General features: G+C 36.3%; 1 protein-coding gene across 10 annotated transcripts in view; it reads right to left on the bottom strand.

Moving 5' to 3' along the window:
- The window catches only part of LOC134265618 (filamin-A-like), a 72562-nt gene that overhangs the window by 27553 nt on the left and 26379 nt on the right, over positions 1–18630 (bottom strand). For 5 of the 10 annotated variants that reach the window (XM_062747841.1, XM_062747846.1, XM_062747845.1 and 2 more), the window contains exons 3-16: positions 17644–17895; positions 15527–15624; positions 12194–12460; positions 11884–11961; positions 10894–11056; positions 10519–10551; positions 9956–9991; positions 8647–8853; positions 8272–8409; positions 7729–7992; positions 7225–7418; positions 3405–3662; positions 2732–3077; positions 329–2362 (exon numbers count right to left, since the gene is read on the bottom strand). In XM_062747841.1, the coding sequence (XP_062603825.1) occupies positions 329–2362; positions 2732–3077; positions 3405–3662; positions 7225–7418; positions 7729–7992; positions 8272–8409; positions 8647–8853; positions 9956–9991; positions 10519–10551; positions 10894–11056; positions 11884–11961; positions 12194–12460; positions 15527–15624; positions 17644–17895 (4368 nt within the window). The remainder of the gene's footprint in view (positions 1–328; positions 2363–2731; positions 3078–3404; positions 3663–7224; positions 7419–7728; positions 7993–8271; positions 8410–8646; positions 8854–9955; positions 9992–10518; positions 10552–10893; positions 11057–11883; positions 11962–12193; positions 12461–15526; positions 15625–17643; positions 17896–18630) is intronic. The other 5 variants (XM_062747847.1, XM_062747850.1, XM_062747849.1 and 2 more) reach the window with 4 other exon arrangements.

The following is an 18630-nucleotide window of genomic DNA, read 5'->3' as shown; positions in this document are numbered from 1 at the left end:
GAATTTATATATATAATAAATACAAATAAGCTTGATTTGAAAAAAAAAAGCATAACCTGCAAAACATAATTAAAAAAAAATAAAGCATAGAGAAAATAAAACAGACTATGGTAAAATGAAAGTACATCCACATGTGGAGACAGTTCAAAGTTCATGCCCATAAAGCCACAACACAAGCCTGCTCAAGTTGAGAGTTAATAAAAGCCGTCAGTTTCCATCACGCTCCACCTGTTAAGATTAAAATAAGTCAGGGAAAGACAACTCTTGTGTGCTTTGTTCAGCCATTGATCAGTCATTCCTCATGCGGAGAGAGGTAGATAGAAATTACCCTGAGGGTTAAGGCCGGGTCCGTAAACTTTGACCCCGCTGAGGTCAGCCTGGGTGAGAGGTTTCTCTCCGGCCGTGGGTCTGACTCTACATTTGAATGGCGACTCCTTAATGGGCTTGTCATCATAGGTTACATTGATAGTGTACTCTCCTTGTTCTGTTGGGTAGTAGGTCACTGCAACAGTACCATCGGGATTGGACTTAGTGTCAATGGTAGCTTCCTTGGGTCCTTCAATTCCCACACCGATAGCTCCTGGGTATTTGGCATTCCTAGCATCCACAGTGAAAACAGCTGGTTTGTCGGTGACGGCATTCTTCAATCCTGGGCCATAAGCCTTGACACCACTGTCTGTGGTATCGATCTTCTCTCCTGTGGCTGGGCCAATGTGTACCTTGAAAGGTGATTCCTCCAAAGGTTTCTCATTATGAGTGACCTCCACTGTGTAATCTCCTGGCATTGTAGGAACATAGGTGGCTCCAAAGGTTCCATCTGGGTTAGACTTCATGTCAATCTTGGCCTCTTTGGGTCCGAACACCTTGACTCCGACAGGTCCCGGGACGGTGGCCCTCCTGGAATCAATGGTGAAGCTACAGGGTGATTCGGCATTTCCTCCCTCCAGACCCGGTCCGTAGGCTCTGACCCGAGAGTCTGCCACATCCTTTGTGACCTTAGCCTTGAATGGAGAATCCTTGATGGATTTCTCTCCATAGGTGACATCAATGGTGTAGTCACCAGGGGCAGAAGCTGTGTAGGCCACATCAACAGTGCCATCTGCTTTTGGGGTCAGTGTTGGTTTGACGGGGGCCGGGCCCTTGACATCTACGTCCACCTTTTGGTTCTGGGCTGGGGCTCTTCTGGCGTCCACTGTGAAAGTGGCCGGAGCATTGGCACTGGCATTTGTCAGCCCTGGACCATAGGCAATAACCTTAGAGGCAGAGTCATCAGGCACAATCTTAGCCTTAAATGGAGAATCCTTGATTGGCTTGTTACCATAGGTAACATCAATGGAGTAGTCCCCAGGTTTGGTGGCGACATAATCCACATCCACTGTTCCGTCTGGTTTCTTGGTCAATTTCGGTTGAACAGGTGCTGGTCCACTGACTTTGACATCCACATTTTGCTTGGGAGCAGGTGCTTCTTTGGAATCCACAGTGAAGGTAGCATTGACATTGGCACTGCCTCCAGTGAGACCTGGCCCATAGGCCTTGACCTTGTCAGCTGCATCCCCTGGTTTGATAGTGGCCTTGAAAGGAGAGTCCTTGACAGGTTTTCCATCGTAGGTCACATCAATTGAGTAATCTCCAGGCTTTGTGGGGGTATAGGTCACCTCAGTTGTGGTGTCTGGCTTCTTCTTCATGTCCACCTTAGCAGGACCTGGACCCTTGACCTTTACGTCAACTTTCTTCTCAGGTTTAGGTGCCTCCCTCGTGTCCACGGTGAACACAGCAGGTTGGCCCTCGCTTCCTGTGGTCAAGCCATCACCATAGCATTTCACCTTATTGGCAGCATCTTCTGGGAGGATCTTAGCCTTGAATGGAGAGTCCTTAATGTGAGAATTGGCATAGGTGACATTGATCTTATATTCCCCTGGAACCTCTGGGTAGTAGGTGACTCCCACAGTTCCATCAGGGTTCTGCTTGGTCTCAATTTTAGCCTCCTTGGGTCCCTCAATTGTGACCCCAAGTTCTCCTGGGGAAGTGGCAGCACGAGAATCGATGGTGAACTCGGCAGGGGCTTTAGCATTGCCCCCTTTCAATCCAGGACCGTAAGCCTTCACTTTGCTGGCAGCATCAGGCAAGACGTCCACAGTGAAAGGTGACTTGGGAACAGGTTTGCCTCCATATGTGACCTCCACTTTGTGAGCACCCACTTCTGTGGGGGTAAAGAAAGTCTGGAAGCCCTCGGTGATGGGTTTGTCCTTGAGATCTACTTTCTTTTTGCTGGGCGTTGTCACGGTGACGCGAGGCGTGGCAGTTGATTTACCAGCGGCTTTTGTGAGAATCTGAATTTCTCTTTCTTTATTGACTGTCATGGCTACAGAAAAACAGTTGCTATGACAACACTACATATATTAAAGATGTGTATTGAAACACAAAGGATAGAATTAAAAATTAATCATTAACATTTAGATAGGAAAAACAAGTATAAAATGGAAGCAATGTTAAAATTTGAGAGGCAGAATTTGAAAAAAAAAACAGGTCTGGATAAAAAGTTACAGATAGGGGTAATTTAAGTCTTTCTGTATTTGAATTTTATCCAGGAACAAATCTTTATTTAAGAATTGAGACAATAATTTTAAAGAAACTGAAAAACTAGAAAAGGTGAGTTAAGACGAAAAACATAACCTCCACCAATTAACTCCCAAAAATCAAAAATGAAACTGGGTCAGGAAAATGAACTTACGTGTGTCAAGTCCCACGACCTTGACCTTGCTAAGGTCAAGGCTGGACTCCACTGGTACTTTAATAGGACTACTGGGTATCTCCTTTCCAGCAAAGTAAACAGCCACCACATAGGTGCCTGGGTTAACTGGTTCATATTCCACTCTGAAGGTTCCATCTTTCTGGTCAGTTGTCTTGACTGGTACGTCGCGTCCGTTTGCGTCGGTCAAAGCGATGCCAATGTCGCCTGGACCAGCGGTGGTACAGTCCACAATGAAGTAGGTTTTGACATTGGTTTTCACTCCCTTCTCCACACCAGGGCCATACACTTTGACATTAGCTGGTTTGCTGGGCTCTCCAACTTGTACCTACAGTTATTAATAGAATTTGACATTGTGAGCAACTTTCCCTTTTTTGATCTATCAGGAGGAACAATACAGTTCAACTTTACGCTTTTGATTGAAGTCCAACTAACTTTGATACATTATTTTTTGTCGGAACTTTACTTGAATATCATATAACTTATGAAATTCAAAGTTTTTTTTTAAATTTGAAGATATCTGAGAATAATTGAACAGTAATTTTGAGCATAATTCTTGTTAAGCTCCAGGAAAATCGACTTCTTCACTATGACCCTCTACCCAATAAAAAACAATATAAATTATCCCCCACCCCCTGTATAACTCTATCCTTACCCTGAAGGGTGAGTTGGGGATCTGGACCCCTCCCCAGGTGATGGTGATGGTGTGTTTACAGGACTTTTTGGGCATGTATTTACACTGGAAGGTGCCGTCCTTCTTGTCCACAATCTCTACAGGGATGGGTTTCAGGTCGACGTCCAGACAGCTGATGTTCAGTGTCGCCTTGCCTGCCTTCTTTGCGTCCACGGTGAACTCTGTCCATTTGTTCTGTACCACTCCTGATTTCTCCAAACCTGGTCCAAAAGCAGTTACCTGTGGAAATTTTAAACCCTTGTTAATTTAATTGTTATAAATAAAAGTTTTAGGCACCACCAACTGTACATGTACCTATACATGTTTTATGTAGTGCATTTAAAAATCATTGTTCCATTCACAACATTGAATTTTGTTTTGTTTTCTAAAGGATCACTTCATTATAAATAGGGATCTGACCTATAGGACCGGGCTTGGTTTTATTCTCTACAGAAAGCTTGTCGATTTCCGTTCTGATTAATGACATTAGGCTGAATACATATAACAATTTGTTTTTCCTAAATCTTTATTTCAGTGAGTAGAGATAGAAGGAACCCTTTTTATTGATTTTCTGAGTTTGTTATCTCCAAATGTAATAATTGATATTTGTATTTATTACACACTTAGTAATAAATACATGTTTTTTGCATATGCGATATGGCTGATGTCACAATAGCCGTATCAACCCTGCAGGGCTGATATGGATTTGCGGGGCTGATATCCGTATCAGCCCTGCAAATCCATATAATTTATCTATTAACTGGATATCACACCCTTAGTAAATTAAACCACAATAACAATACTTGTGATCATACACAATTTTTTGTGGGTTCATATTCTCTTAATTTTAACTTTTTGAAAATAAGGTTAATCTTAATTTACAAATACATGTAATACTATAGAATACAATGTATTTTCAAATTACGGATCAAGTGCATTGAAATATAGAAGTAGAAACAAACCCAAATCTTAAGAGACATTAGACTATGTACATGTATGTAAGAAGTCCATGCATGATTATTTACTTATTTTCTTCTCAACTGAATGTGTTCTGTATTTTATTACTAAGTATGTAATAAATATAATAAAACATACCCTTTTCCAATCACATCCTGTAAAAAATGAACACAATATCAGCCCTCGGGCCTTCGGCCCTCTGGCTGCACACCTGGTGTATGGTGAATAATAAGATATGGAAAAGGGTATGTATTATTCTCTATTTACTTCTCCTTGTGCATAAAGGTAATGTCTACTGTCTCTGAAATTAATTCTATTCTTTATGTCTATGCTATTTATCCGTGGATATAATAAAAACTTGCCATTAATGTGTGCCAATTATAAAGGCCTAAATGAAATCCAAGGGAGTGCATTTACTGAAATATGTAGCCAAAATCAATGTGATTAAATTCTAAGGAACATACGCAATTGAAATTCATCGCAGTTCAATGCTGCCAAGAATACCCGTATTGAGTAACACACAGTGAGTTATTTTTGTCCTCGGAGAAAGTGTGCTTAAACTGAGGTTCGTTCCACCTGACTGACAACTGTACATTGGATTGTTACGATTTGATATCTCTTTACTGTTTCTTATATCAATAATGGGCATGCATAAGGGATAGAAAATTGAAGGAAAAATACACAAGTCTATAAATTAATTAAAATTGTCTTTGAAAAGGCGAAATTTAAAACTTTATAAGTGTTGTACCAGGTGGATTCAAACCCCCGACTTTAAAAAGATTGTATCCAAAGTATAAAAGTCAGCGCATATATCAACTGAGCTAGTCTGACTATAATACTGTATGGCATAAATTTAAAGCAGATTATGAAAATCTGGTTTCCTTATTTTTTATAGGTTTTTTGTGAATTTCGACCCCAGGGCAGGGGTGCCCCTGTCTTATCTTAAATTTTTCCTTACATACTAACCTATCAAAATATCACAATTTTATTTAGGGGCAGGCCTGCCCTGATGGACTTCAAGGCCAAAATTCATGCAAAAATCAACGCTTTAAAGGGCAAAATGGTGTTTCGATCAACTTTGGAGGTTTATTGTAAAGTTGAAAATAATAAATTTTAGGTATAAAATACAAATTTAAAAAATTTAGACATATATACGGTAGAAAACAAGAAATAAAGATTGATTTTTGAATGTCACTTTTTCCGGGAAATTGTTCTCTCCTATAGGTCAATTCTTTTGTTAAAGCGAATACATCCTTTTTTTTTAATGATGTGCACTGTTGCCTTTAGATATGCCTGCCTGGAACTATTTGACTTTTTTATAAGATTCATATTCCAAACTTAGGTCAAGAAATTCATTTCCTTGCAATTTGACTTCTATGAAACTACTTCACGATATCAAATACCTTGACTCTCACAGAAAATAAGGAATCTGTTCTATAGCCCTGACACAAAACTACTTAAAAACAGATAGACAAGAAAGTGTTATACCATAAAACAGCCTGTTAAAAGGCAGGAAATAAAAAGTGTAAGTACCTGAGGTTTATTTAAAAGTTCGTTCAAGTTAGACATTGTCTGGTCCAGGGATGCATTAATTTCACAGTAATTATCTTTGTAAAATTTTTCCTGTTGCAGAAGGGAAAATTCACAGAACATCTCAAAATTATAAAATTCTTACGAGCTGATGAATAAAAAATTGTTGTAAAATACTAAAAACTTTTCTTTTGTTTATTTATTTTGTAAAATGAAAACTTTTGAGTTTCTTAAAAACATTTCAATCTTGAAAATTATTTCAAAAGATCTTGAACTAAAAAAAAAATTCAATTAATTTCAACCAGCATTTTATTTTGTGATATATGCAACTTTGTTTAAAATGACTAATGTGAAAGTGGATCTATGATACCTATGGACAGATAAGAGCTGTTGATAACTAGAATTTCAAGATGAAATAAAATACATATGCTAAGACATATTTTTCATGATGTACTAAAATATACATGAATGTATGTGCATGTATTATGTTTATACACTGAATGACAAAGGTACATTTAAATATATTTGGTATACCATTCCATCATTCTTATGGTTTTCTACTTACCACGAGATAAAGAAATGTGCATGACTTTTCTTTTATTTGATGTTTATATGGTGGTAAAATCAAGATAAAAACATTCAATTCATTCAAATGTCTAAAAATTATATACTTGGGACATTGCAACACATAGCTCATAAATGATAGATCATGACAATACATGTACAATGGCTCAGGCACATGCTGAATGGAAATATATCGATGGATATTTAAATACTTTTATGAGTTTTTAACATCAAAGGCTGAATCAGATACAGTTTGAGGTGTATATACAACAAACCTGTACTTCTTCTAAATCATTTTCTAAATCATTATTATCTTCCTAAAGGAAAAATATTTAAAAACAGAAATATATTTTATAAGCAGATAAGTCAAAACCCATCTGAACCAGATATGTTATTTTGCATAAAGTCTCTAAAAGATGTAGTCAGATTTAGGTAATATATCAATTCTCTTATACCTTTGCTTATAAAAGAGAGCTAGCTATTTAGTGCTTTGTTGTTTAAGATGACATTTCATCATTTTCTTATGCTTAAAAAAATTAATTGTACCAGAAAACAGCTAATTAACAACTGCATTAAACTTCACAATAAGCTCATATATTCTTTACTAATCAATAAGTAAACTCATAAAGAGTCACAAACACTAGAGTATATATTGCTTCAGTCACACAAGTACATATTAGTAATTCACTAGAGAGCCATACAGACTAAGGGAAACAATATTACACCACTGTAACAATAAGAATTTTCTTACCTTTGAGGCATTGAATGCCTTGGTCTCGGGTTGGATTTGGACCATGTAGGGAGATTTGGGAATGTCTTCTTCGTTACACAGGATGTGGACCGCGTATTCCCCAGGGGCGGTGGGGAAGTAGGTCACGTCCGCTGAGCCGTCGGAGTTGTCCTTACAGTCAATCTTAGCCTGGGACGGTCCCTCAATGGAAAATCCTACAACGTAATCATGGGGATTATCAATACAGAAATCAAAGTGTTGTAGTTCACAATTACTGGATATAAACATGAGCTTTTTGTACAACTTTTCAGAATCCACTTTTAAAAACATTTATTCACAAGGAAATGTCTTTCCTTACAATGATTTCCAATGTTTTCATATCTCCTCTTACACAGTATTGTCTTCAAAACAAAGAACAAATCTTCAACCCCAGTATGTACTTAAAGATAATTAATTCAAAATTATCAAAATCATCAAGAACATTTTGAATAAAAATATTCTACAAGTTAATTATTCCCCTTTTACCTAGGGCCCCGGTTTCTCCCATGGTTTCCACGGTGAAGCGGGCGGGCTGGTTGACCACACCCCCCTCGAGCCCTGGTCCGTAGGCGCGGATCTTGGACGTTTTAGCTGGACCGACCTCCACCTTGAATGGACTCTTGGCGATGTGCTGGTCTCCGTATGTGATGTTGATGATATACTGGCCTTGTTTTATGGGGACGTACACACATTCATACACTCCCTCTTCCTTCGTGCTCTTCTTAGAGGTACATTTGACATCAATTCCACCTGAACAATGTCAAAATCGGAAAATTAGACTTTTTTGCCACTACTATTCTATGACTCTTCTTTGAGAAAAACAAGGACAGGTAGACTAAGACTTTTTTATTTAAAAAAAAAGAGACAATGTGAAATTTAGAACATTTTTTTCTTGTGTCAAGAACTTGTTCAATATCATCCCTGCCAAAACATCCATGATAAAAGCTCAGAACACACTAGAAGTGGTGTTAAAGGAGTGGCAATGTTTTTTTTATGATATTCATATCCGACTGAGTAAAATCCCCTTACCTGGGCCAATGATATGGATTTTGACCTCAGCTGATCCCGCCCCTTTGGTGTGGACTTTGAAGTCAGCATTCTCATTTACTCTTACCCCCCGGGGCTGGATTCCTCGGCCTGTGGCATAGCACATCTTGGCATTGGAAGCTGTAATACAAAAAATTTGAATTATAAATTTAATATATTTAGAGTTTTGAAATGCATGCATAATTCTGAATTTTTCAAAAATAATTGATTCATCCCCCCTTTCTTTTAAATATACAAGGGGACTTCATCAAAATTTGCTACAAGTTCATTTACATTAGCTAGCTGATTTTATAAAGCTAAAACTGTTGGTAACATTTGTTGTATGAAATTTCTTCAGATAATGGACTGGCTTCATACCTGGAGAAACGTTGACTCCGTAGGGGCTCTTGGGAATCTGCTGACCAGCGAACATGATGTTAATGGAGTGCATGCCTTGCTCCATGGGGATGTACTCCACCAGATAAGTTCCCTCCTTCCCGGGAACGGGGGCAATACTGGGACGAATCGTGTCCTTCCTACCATGGGGGTCAAGGATAACCACGTCAATGCTGCCTTTACCTGCATCTGTCAAGGTCAAGGTTAAAGAAATATTCAAACACAGGTCAAGGTTGAATTTTAATTTTCATCAACCATGCATGTTGTTGCTGATAGATATGAAAGGGTTGAATTATTAAGTTTAATTCACTATCTGATGAAAAAAGCTGAGCATTTTCTAGATTAATGAACATTCACTATCTGGATTTTCAGTCTTTTTTAGCTATTGTTAATTATACCTAATTTCACAACAATTCAATTAAGGGGAAGATCTTTTGCATGAATCACAATATCTAAATCATTCTGAACTAGTAAAAACTTCTACTCAAGCTTTAGTTAAATTTGTCCAGTAGATAAATATGATTTTCTGAGTGAATAAATTCTAGTTTCTAAATAATTTGCAGCCCATATAACCTCTGATTACAAGTACTTCTACAAAATATATCTAAATATATTCCAATCCCTCTATTTACAAATACAACACCAAAAAGTGGATCATGCAATTTCTTGTGTTCATTCCAAATTCTAGTACACTGACACAATGGTCAACATTTTTGGAAAATTTTAACAGGTAAGCCAAAGAAAAACTTTGGGTTTGTTATTGAAACAAGACAGAAAAATATGAAAATAAAAATGAAAAATGTTCAACAAAAAGAGCAATGACAACATAGAGCCACAGACAATGAACAAAATGATAGAATGTGTTAGTCAAAGAATTCAGATTTCATGCTTTTATATTTTTTAAGTTTAGCACAAAGACATTTCACCATTATTTTCTTGTTAAAAGATTTTCTTGTTAAAAGATATCCAAGAAGGAATTAAAATTAAGAAGTTTCTGGCATGCCTTTGTGAAAACTATTAAGACACAGGTGATCAAATTTGACAGGAGTTGCTGCTCTTGGCCGACATGTGTGATTGTGTGTTTCATCCCTCAAAATAAGGAGTGCATAAAGGTCATGGGGTCCCAGTGGGAGGTTAGGGGGATCCCATACCTTATCAAAGCCAGAAAAAATACCCTCATGTCTCCCTTATATTCACCATTATTATTCAGATATGTGAGTATTTTTTCTGTGCTATGAAACAGCTGCTGGGAGTTGCCATGGTTACACAGGTGCATTGTGGGAAGTCTTACCTTTCTTTCCTGGGGCTACTACTATTTTTACTGCATCTATAGTAATGTGAAGTAGGGTAAAAGGCTGAGGAGTGCTCAATAATAACATATATGTCATAATACATTGACCAATAGAAATAGGTTTTACATCAAGAGAATGGAAAATGGTACAATAAAGCAGAATCAATATAATGCTGAAATTTTTACGATATTTAAGAAATGTGAAGTTACATTGCACACAAAGCTGTCAATTAATTATTTCAATGGCCAAAATCTTCACAAAATTATTACATTTCTTTAATTCTTTATTGTAAAATTTTTAATTACGATAAACCACCAAGGATTTATGAAACTAAATGTATATTCATCATTCATCAAAGTGAATTCAAAACTCAGTCACTGAATGTAATTGTGATTCACATTGTTATGATAAAAAAAAATCTGAAATTGCTTTAAATTATCTGATGAACATTTGATAGAATAAAAGAAGAGGGTTAAGAGGCAGTGAGAAGCTATATATTCTAGAGTGAGAGCTAATATATCCACCATATTGTACCCGATTTACGTAGAGTATATAATGTTACCTATGTCACTTAATAATTCTGCTGGAACTGCATCTAATAAAACAAGTCAGCACACACTCAAAAATCTAGTCTATGTATGTATACCAAGAATTTATATTGAGTTTGCATTCCAAGAACAAGTATGCACAAATGAATGATTGAGTTATCTCCCTTAGACTGTAAAAGTAATAACTGCTAAGATTACTATTTCTATCAAAAACTTTTTCCCAATTACTTTTATTTTGAAAAAATACTATGTATTATGTTTTAGCCCTTTAAGTTAATGAAAACAATTAAATGCCAAAAAACATGAATATTGTCCAATGTTTTAAAATTCTTGATAAGCCCCTGCAATTACTGCCTTGAATACAGACACACCCTGAATAAAAAACTTACTCTTTGTGAAGACTTCGAAGTACGTCCTCTTGGTTGCTATGACACCCGTCTTCTCCAGACCTGGACCCGAGGCTGTGACCTTGGTGGGGTCACCAGCAGCACCTTCGACCTTGACTGAAAATGGTGACTTGTTAATCTCTTTCTCTCCAAATTTGATGATAACCTGTAAAATATTTTAAAAAGATTTTGAAGACATACATTCTCATAGCTAAAACTTCATTAAAACTGTTTTTAAAAATGACCATTGTAATACTATCCCCCACAAAGTAATTAAAATTCCAGGCAAGGTGTATCAATCCTTGAGCTCTTTTATTCTCCAAAAGATAGCACCATGCCCTGCATTTATATTCCTCACATTGTCCGATGCAATAATATCTTTATATGTTTATCATTTTAAAAAATGCTAAATAAAAATACCTTGTTCTTTTTGCTCCTTTTCATTTTGAAGTTTAATTATCACTGACCAAACCAAGACATTCCAGTTGACTGTGTATCTTATTTACACACCATAAAACTGGACCACTTAACAACTTGTGTGTTTATGATTTAGATGGAATTTTACAGCAAGAAATAAAACCTAAATAAATCTGGGTGGGTGTCTTCTGTATTGACAAAGCCTTGTCAGCTTTCTCAGGCTCAAGTCATTTTACAACTGTAGGTAACTTTGTAAAATAGATGTATATGTGTATACTTATCAGTGCTTATGTGTATATCTCATCTTGTACCCCCCCCCTCCTTCAATACTGGGTATGTACACACTAGGCTAGGTCTGATTTCTACCCCCTCCTTCCATTTGCACACATAAGGGTCATGCCTAACACACAGGTTCCTTCTTTACCTTGTATTCTCCCTCCATATTTCTACAGAAGTAGGTCAGATTTCTCCATCTCCAACCAACCACTCTTCAATAACTGTATACATACTTAAGTAGGTCAGAGGTCTGTCCTGACTTGAACCCCCACCCCTCTCTTCCATAATTTCCTCCCTTACCTTGTATTCTCCCTCCATACTGGGTACATACACACAGGAGTAGGTCAAGTTTCTGTCATTATTGAACACAACTTCACACTGTAAAGAAAAATCATATCAAGTCAACATACAAAATAAAACAGTTCAATTACAACACTGATCAAAAGTATTTATCCTAATTCTTTTCATTTGTCCAACAATTACTTTATAAATCTATTTAATGTATTCATTTAGTCAATTAGTGCACCAAGCAATCGGCCTTAATATAAAATATCTGTAATCTTCAATATCATCATAATCTACATCCATTTCTGAAAACTGAACAACTTACAGTTTCTTTCTTTCCCTTGGGGTTCAGCACTGTAATCTCCAGAGTAGCTTTTCCTGCACTGAAGGTTTCCACGGTGAAGCGGGCGGGGGCTCCCACCTGGTTACCCTTGGGCTCCAGACCTGGCCCATAGGCCCGCACGCGGTTAGCGTTAAGGCGTGGTCTGACAGGGGCACCGGGCTTTAGCTTGGCCTTGGGGAACTGGGCTAAGTAGGTCATCATGGACATCTCGTCCACTTTGGGATTTGTGATTTCCTCGGGCTTGATAAGCTGTAATGAAAGAAAGAAACATTGAGTTCTGAATGTAATATCATATAAAAAGATGATGAACCTCTAAGACCAGCTTCCACAATCAAAGATAATCATATTTACTCACTTTCTTTTCATCTGAACAAGCCATTTTGGTTTTCACTATATATCTTACACACAAAAGTTTCAAAGCACGCATTAAAACATCACACCCTTGCAAAATAAGTCATTTCCACTGAAATACCCTACACAGCAGTGTACCCCTATAATCAATGCAGCCCAGCTGTAAACCTTTTTCAATAGGAGGAATTTTGTTGGTTCAATGAGGTAGACATTTAAAGCTATCATTTCTGTAATCAAATATGTCCATATGTAACAATGTTTCTAAAACATCCTTAAAAATCTTTAAACCATCTGTGTTGTTTGTTTATGTACATTCCATGTAAACAATCTACATAGATTCTTATTATACAGAATTTCAAAAAAAAAATCTTAAGCTTCAGCAAGCCTACTTGATGTAAGATAGGAGTTATCCCCCTTTGGATGTAAAAAAAATCTAACAGCAGCTCAATGGAAATCTGAGTAATTCATGATTTTTTTTTTTTTTAATTATACAAATACTGGGTGTTTAAATCTGACCTGGAAGTGTACAGATTACAGATAAACATCAAATGCACTGGCAATGAAGATATAATATTACACACATTTGCTTTTACCACAATGTAATTTGAAAACTCAACCAAACAAAAAATTGTTGACATGCAACCGTATCTATTAAATACAGATTTACATCAAAATATGATATCAGATTTAGACTTAGGTGATAAAAACAAACTATATTTCATGATTCTTTGCACAATTTGATATCGGCTTCATACGCAGGTCTCGGCATAAACATTTCCGATGTGTACAGAGGGGACATGAATCATTTCTTAGACTGGTTTTGTAAATCTCCAGAAGGCAAAAGAAGACTGTTATCTATGTCGGCTAGTGCAGTGTAGACAGTCAGTTCGGCAGACAGATATTTATTTCTGCCATGCCTATCTAGACAATATCAAGCGATGAGAAAGTTTTGATAATGCTGTCTGCATATAGTCAATTAATATTCAAATTTTATAGAAAAACAGGGAAAAAAATATAAACAGGATTAGCTTTTTCAACACTTTTCATATTTTTTAAGCCAAGAAAAAATTTTACAAATATATATATGTCTGCATTCTATACAGGGTGATGTTTATCTTTATAGTTACTTAGGGGTCATCTATTGCTTACAGCTTTAAAACTTGCACTTTGAATAAATTACAGATTTTTCCTTGTTGCTGAATAATTTTGTATTTTAAAAAGATTTCTTTGTTAAGTTTATGTTTTGAATAAATTAAAGCACATACTTTTTCTTCTTTTTTCAACTATTTGATCAAAGCTGAAGACTCATGCATCAAACGTAAGCTGCAGAAACATTTCCTTAAAAATGCCTCTCTACCACTTTCACTTTTATTTCAATAACTCCGCTATACAGTGAAACATGTTCATGCTGGATGTTGTGTTTTCTAAAATCTAGTCTTATATGATTGAAAGTTGAAGTTGAATCAATTGATTAAAATATTGTCTAATTAGAAATGTTGTCCAATTTGGCCAATTTCTTTCATAATCCAGTGGTTTCTGCATTTAGACAAGTTTACTCCAAATACTCTTTCAAGTCACCTATCAACACCAAACATTCAGGGACTGCATTTCATTTCACTTAGAATTTTATGAATTACTTCATACAATCCGAAAATTCTTACAAATCACCAAATTACGATAGTGACTATTTGTACAACATACAAAGAGATGTTCTGGTGTAAGCAAATTGCTTATTTTCCCTAAAAATAGATGATTTTGTGCCTAATTTTGTCTTAACTAGCCTATTTATGTTCCCCAAACGAAGTTGGGGAACATATTGTTTTTACTCTGTTTCTTATTATTATTATTATTATTTTTCTTCTTCTTCTTCTTCCTGGAACTTTTTTGTCCGGGAATGATCTTGTAAACAGTTCGTCCGATGTAGGTAAAACCTTTTTAGGGTTAGTAGACATGTTATGTAGATTTGCGGAATCAAGGTCATTTTGCGCGCAAGTGCTTGCAAGAGCGTGCACGTGCAACACGTGAAATGACCAATATAATAGATATAGCCACAACTGTTCTATTTTTAGATGAAACGCTTTGAAACTCATAATGTGAGGATATATTTAGTATAATGACGACATGGTGAAAATAGCAAGATCTCACGCGCATGCACGTGCACTTCGCTCTGATTGGCTGCAAAAATATCTTTCTTGTTTTTTGACTTTGAAATTTTGAACATAGCAGTGCATTAGGATATCCTACAACATGAAATAAAGCAATTATCATGAAAACACGTGCATGCACGTGCGTTTGTTGGCTGAAACTTTAAACAGCTATAACTCCCTTGGTTTTCAACCAAAAAGGATGATTTGGAACATAGATAGATATAATGGACTTCTACAAGTAGGTATGTGCACATGCATACAACTGCGTGTACATGTGCTGCAATCCGATTGGCTGAAAAATAACTCCCTTAGATGATTTTGTAGATAGATGTAATGGACTTCTACAAGAAGGTATGGTCACCATGCTCATGTATGCACGTGCGTGCACGTGAAATTAAAATCAAACATACACTTGAATGAGCGTATTTTTAAAATAATTTTGGATTAAATACTTTAATATTCAGTGTATTAAAAATATAGATTGTGTAGACAAGATGATATGGTCATGACGCAAATGCATTCACATGTGCACGCGTGCAATGCTAAAGTTTAAATGATTTTTGTACACTTCTTTGTTAATGTTGTTAAAATCTCAGATGCATAGAGTTTGTCTTATTTAATGAAGCTTACAGGGAATATGGCACCAAAAGGGAGTTGGGGAGCGTTTGGGGAACATCTGTAACGGTCCCCGTTACAATTAGCACTAGTTCATCTTGTATCTCTGAAAATTTTCCCCCTCATCTCCGTACATTTACCAGCAGGGATGCGATATGGAGCTATATTTTTACACAACCTCGCTCCCTCTCTGTGAGCATACCTGAGGAACATCCAGCCATTTCTCGGCGTTGTCCATGGCTTCTTTGGCATTTTTCTTGGCATTTTTAGGATTCCAATCTTCCCAGTCAGGGCAGAGACCTAGGCAAAAAAAGACAGGAGAGTTACACATCAAAGAAAGATAACTCCTTGACACTTAACTTCTATCAGGTGCAATCAAGGATGCTGCACTGCATGCAAGCTTGAAATAGCAACACTCTCTTTTTTTTCATCAAGGATGTTTTTAATTACTTGTATCCTTGACTCATGCTGCACTGTACGTAGTCTCTATACATGAAAGTTTAAGGACAGCCTTAAAAGTGCGCTTAAACCTTAATGCATCCATATAATTCTTGTCTGCCTTGGGTGTCACTTAATACTTTTTCTTTCTAAAGCTCAAGTTGAAAACACCTCCTAAACATTGTTATCTTAATTGTGAAGCAAGTTTGACAGGACAACAATGGCCCCTTTATAAATCTGCCCATAAAAGGGGGCATTTTTTACAAAGCCGAATTTTGACGCTACGACATTACAGGGTCAACATGTATTAATCAAAGTGTCTCAATTTACTATCGCATGTTTAAGGTAAAAAGGGTCTGATAAAGAAACCCAACTGGGTGTTCTCTATGTCAATTAAACGTGAATGTAAAAAGATGACATTGGAAATACACTAATATTATATGAAGCAATTAATGCAGAAAAAAGCTCGGGGGAAATTTAGTCATGACATATGTTGACTCAGCTGTGGCAACATTCAATGCAAACTTGGATAAAAATTATCACATTTTGTCTAAATTCACTTAAATGTGCATATTATACATGTATACTTAGATATATATTTATATATTTTTACACATACGTTTGTAAATTTGTAAAGCAATGAATGCACCTATAGCTAAAAATGTCTGACACTTTGAGACTTGAACCACATGCTATCAAAACTTCATGCAGTTTAATCTGTCTATCTTAAAAAAAAATGTCAGTTATTTATGTTTGAATAATCAAAGAACGCCCACTGCTAGATTAAAAGCCATGATACCAAAGTTTCCATCGAATTCCAACTGAGCGTTTTTAAAACCCGTTAGTAAAATCTTCTTCAAATCTTAAGAAAACTTTTTTTTAATGAGCGACCGGCAAATCTTGTCTGGTGTCATTGTGTTTTTGGCAGGTCAGTAAAGATGCATCATTTATCAGGTATTGGGTTTCATTTTCAGGTACACTTATCACTTTACTATACAAGGTTATACAAGCTTCACTTCTTCAAGTGATGCCTTGAGCAAATCTTGGTATGACATTTTCTTGGTTGATGTATAAATTATTTCATTCACTGCTAGAGTAAATAAATCATTTGAAGATTCCAATAACAAAACAGATCTGACATTCTATATACCAGGTAAACTGATCAAAAGAGCTTAGAGATTCCTATTTCTTGACATTTCCAATTATATGCTATGAATCAAACCACCCCATCCCCCACCCCCACAAATAAAGACAAGCACCCCACCACCTTATTTTGAAAAATTTAAATACTTGTTGTTCTAGTCCCCAGGTAAAATAAAATATGAAAACACTTGCTCAAAACTGCAGAGATTAAAACTGCTTGCACAGCAGATTATAATAAAACCTAAGGCTGGTTGTAATACAATATGTTGAAGTTTCATGACTGTTGAAGTGCAATTTTCATGGTCCAGATGTGGTGAGAAATGTATAACGTATTTTCAGTACAATTTCACTAGGCCAAGAAAACCACATTTTCACCACACATTCCTAACTTTATAAAATTCTTCAGCTGTCAAATTTGAGGCAAATTTTTTATAGTAAAAATTAAAGATTTTACACAAGACATTCCTTAATTCATCTAAGAGATTTTTTTTATAATTTTTTTTTTTTACCCCCAAATAAATTCTTGAAAATTTCTATATACCGTAAAACTCAGTTATAGCAAGTCGTCACTGGGCCCTATGAAATTACTTCTCTATATCCGTAACTCAATATATCCATGAAAGGAATTCGTTAAATTTATATGGGGATCCATGATAACTTCGCTATATCCGTGAATTCACAATATCTGTGTTTGAACTAAAAGAGTTTTACTGTAAAACAGACAAAAAGCCCTTTTACCAGGTCCGACAGCATCAACGAGAGCTCCGATGGCGCGGCCGTCGTTCCAATCTGTGCTGAAGTTTTTGATTGGTTGGTCGGGAATCTTGCTCTGGACCCAGTTGAGCAGTCTCTGTTTGGGGGTGGGGCCGCCCTCTGAGGGGGTCGGCTCCTCTCCCTCCCACATGGGCATGGAGATGGAATAGTGTAAAATTAGGGTCCATATTAACCCCAGAATGAGCTTGATCTTGCTATCTACGATGTCGGAGCTGTCTGTAAAAAAATAAAAGAATGGAATTATTAGACAATACAACTAGACACCATTCAAATGGGTTACAATTTATCAAATACAACAGGAAATGAGGAAAAATATATTTAAATATACAGTTGTACTTCTGCATTTACAAACTTCAATATATGAAAAAAAAACAATGAATTATTGTCAGAGTAGGAAGTCCCAAATACGTTTTCTTTTTGCACTTTAATCTTAGTATCTCAAATTCTCGGAGATATCTCAAACTGAAGAGTTTGAGATAATAAGGTTTGACTGTCATTTCAATCAGTCTCATTTCAAAGTTCTATTTAATTTGCAAAAGCATTAAGTAGAAATGTGTTTTCAGATGCAAAATGATCTTTCTAGCTTATTCTAAAGGATATTTCTTCTTTACATAAGAGTGTTACATGAGGTTGAAGGTTTCTGATTGCAGATTCAATAGTTTACAAATGCTGAAGTGTGCAGTACTTGAAAATGTGTACTTAAAGTTCAAAGGAAAAAGATATGCGAGCACTTAAAACTCGTTTTTAGTGGGCATGTCCCCTTTTGACCTCCTAAAAAGGTAAAGTCTGACCACTTTCATTTTCAAATCTTTAGTGGGTGTGTCCCGTAAATATCAGATCATACTTTCACTTTACCCTGTGTTCCCTTATCTCTCAATATCTGTGGAGTATATTTTTACAGACTTGAGAAAATTTACCCCTCCTGCCTTGCTAAACAGATTTCTGATACAC

The sequence above is a fragment of the Saccostrea cucullata genome, unplaced genomic scaffold (assembly GCF_032062105.1).
Source record: "Saccostrea cucullata isolate Sc308-1 unplaced genomic scaffold, CSIRO_AGI_Scuc_v1 ctg288, whole genome shotgun sequence".
Lineage (NCBI taxonomy): Eukaryota > Metazoa > Mollusca > Bivalvia > Ostreida > Ostreidae > Saccostrea > Saccostrea cuccullata.
This window is presented reverse-complemented; position numbering and strand designations above follow the sequence as displayed.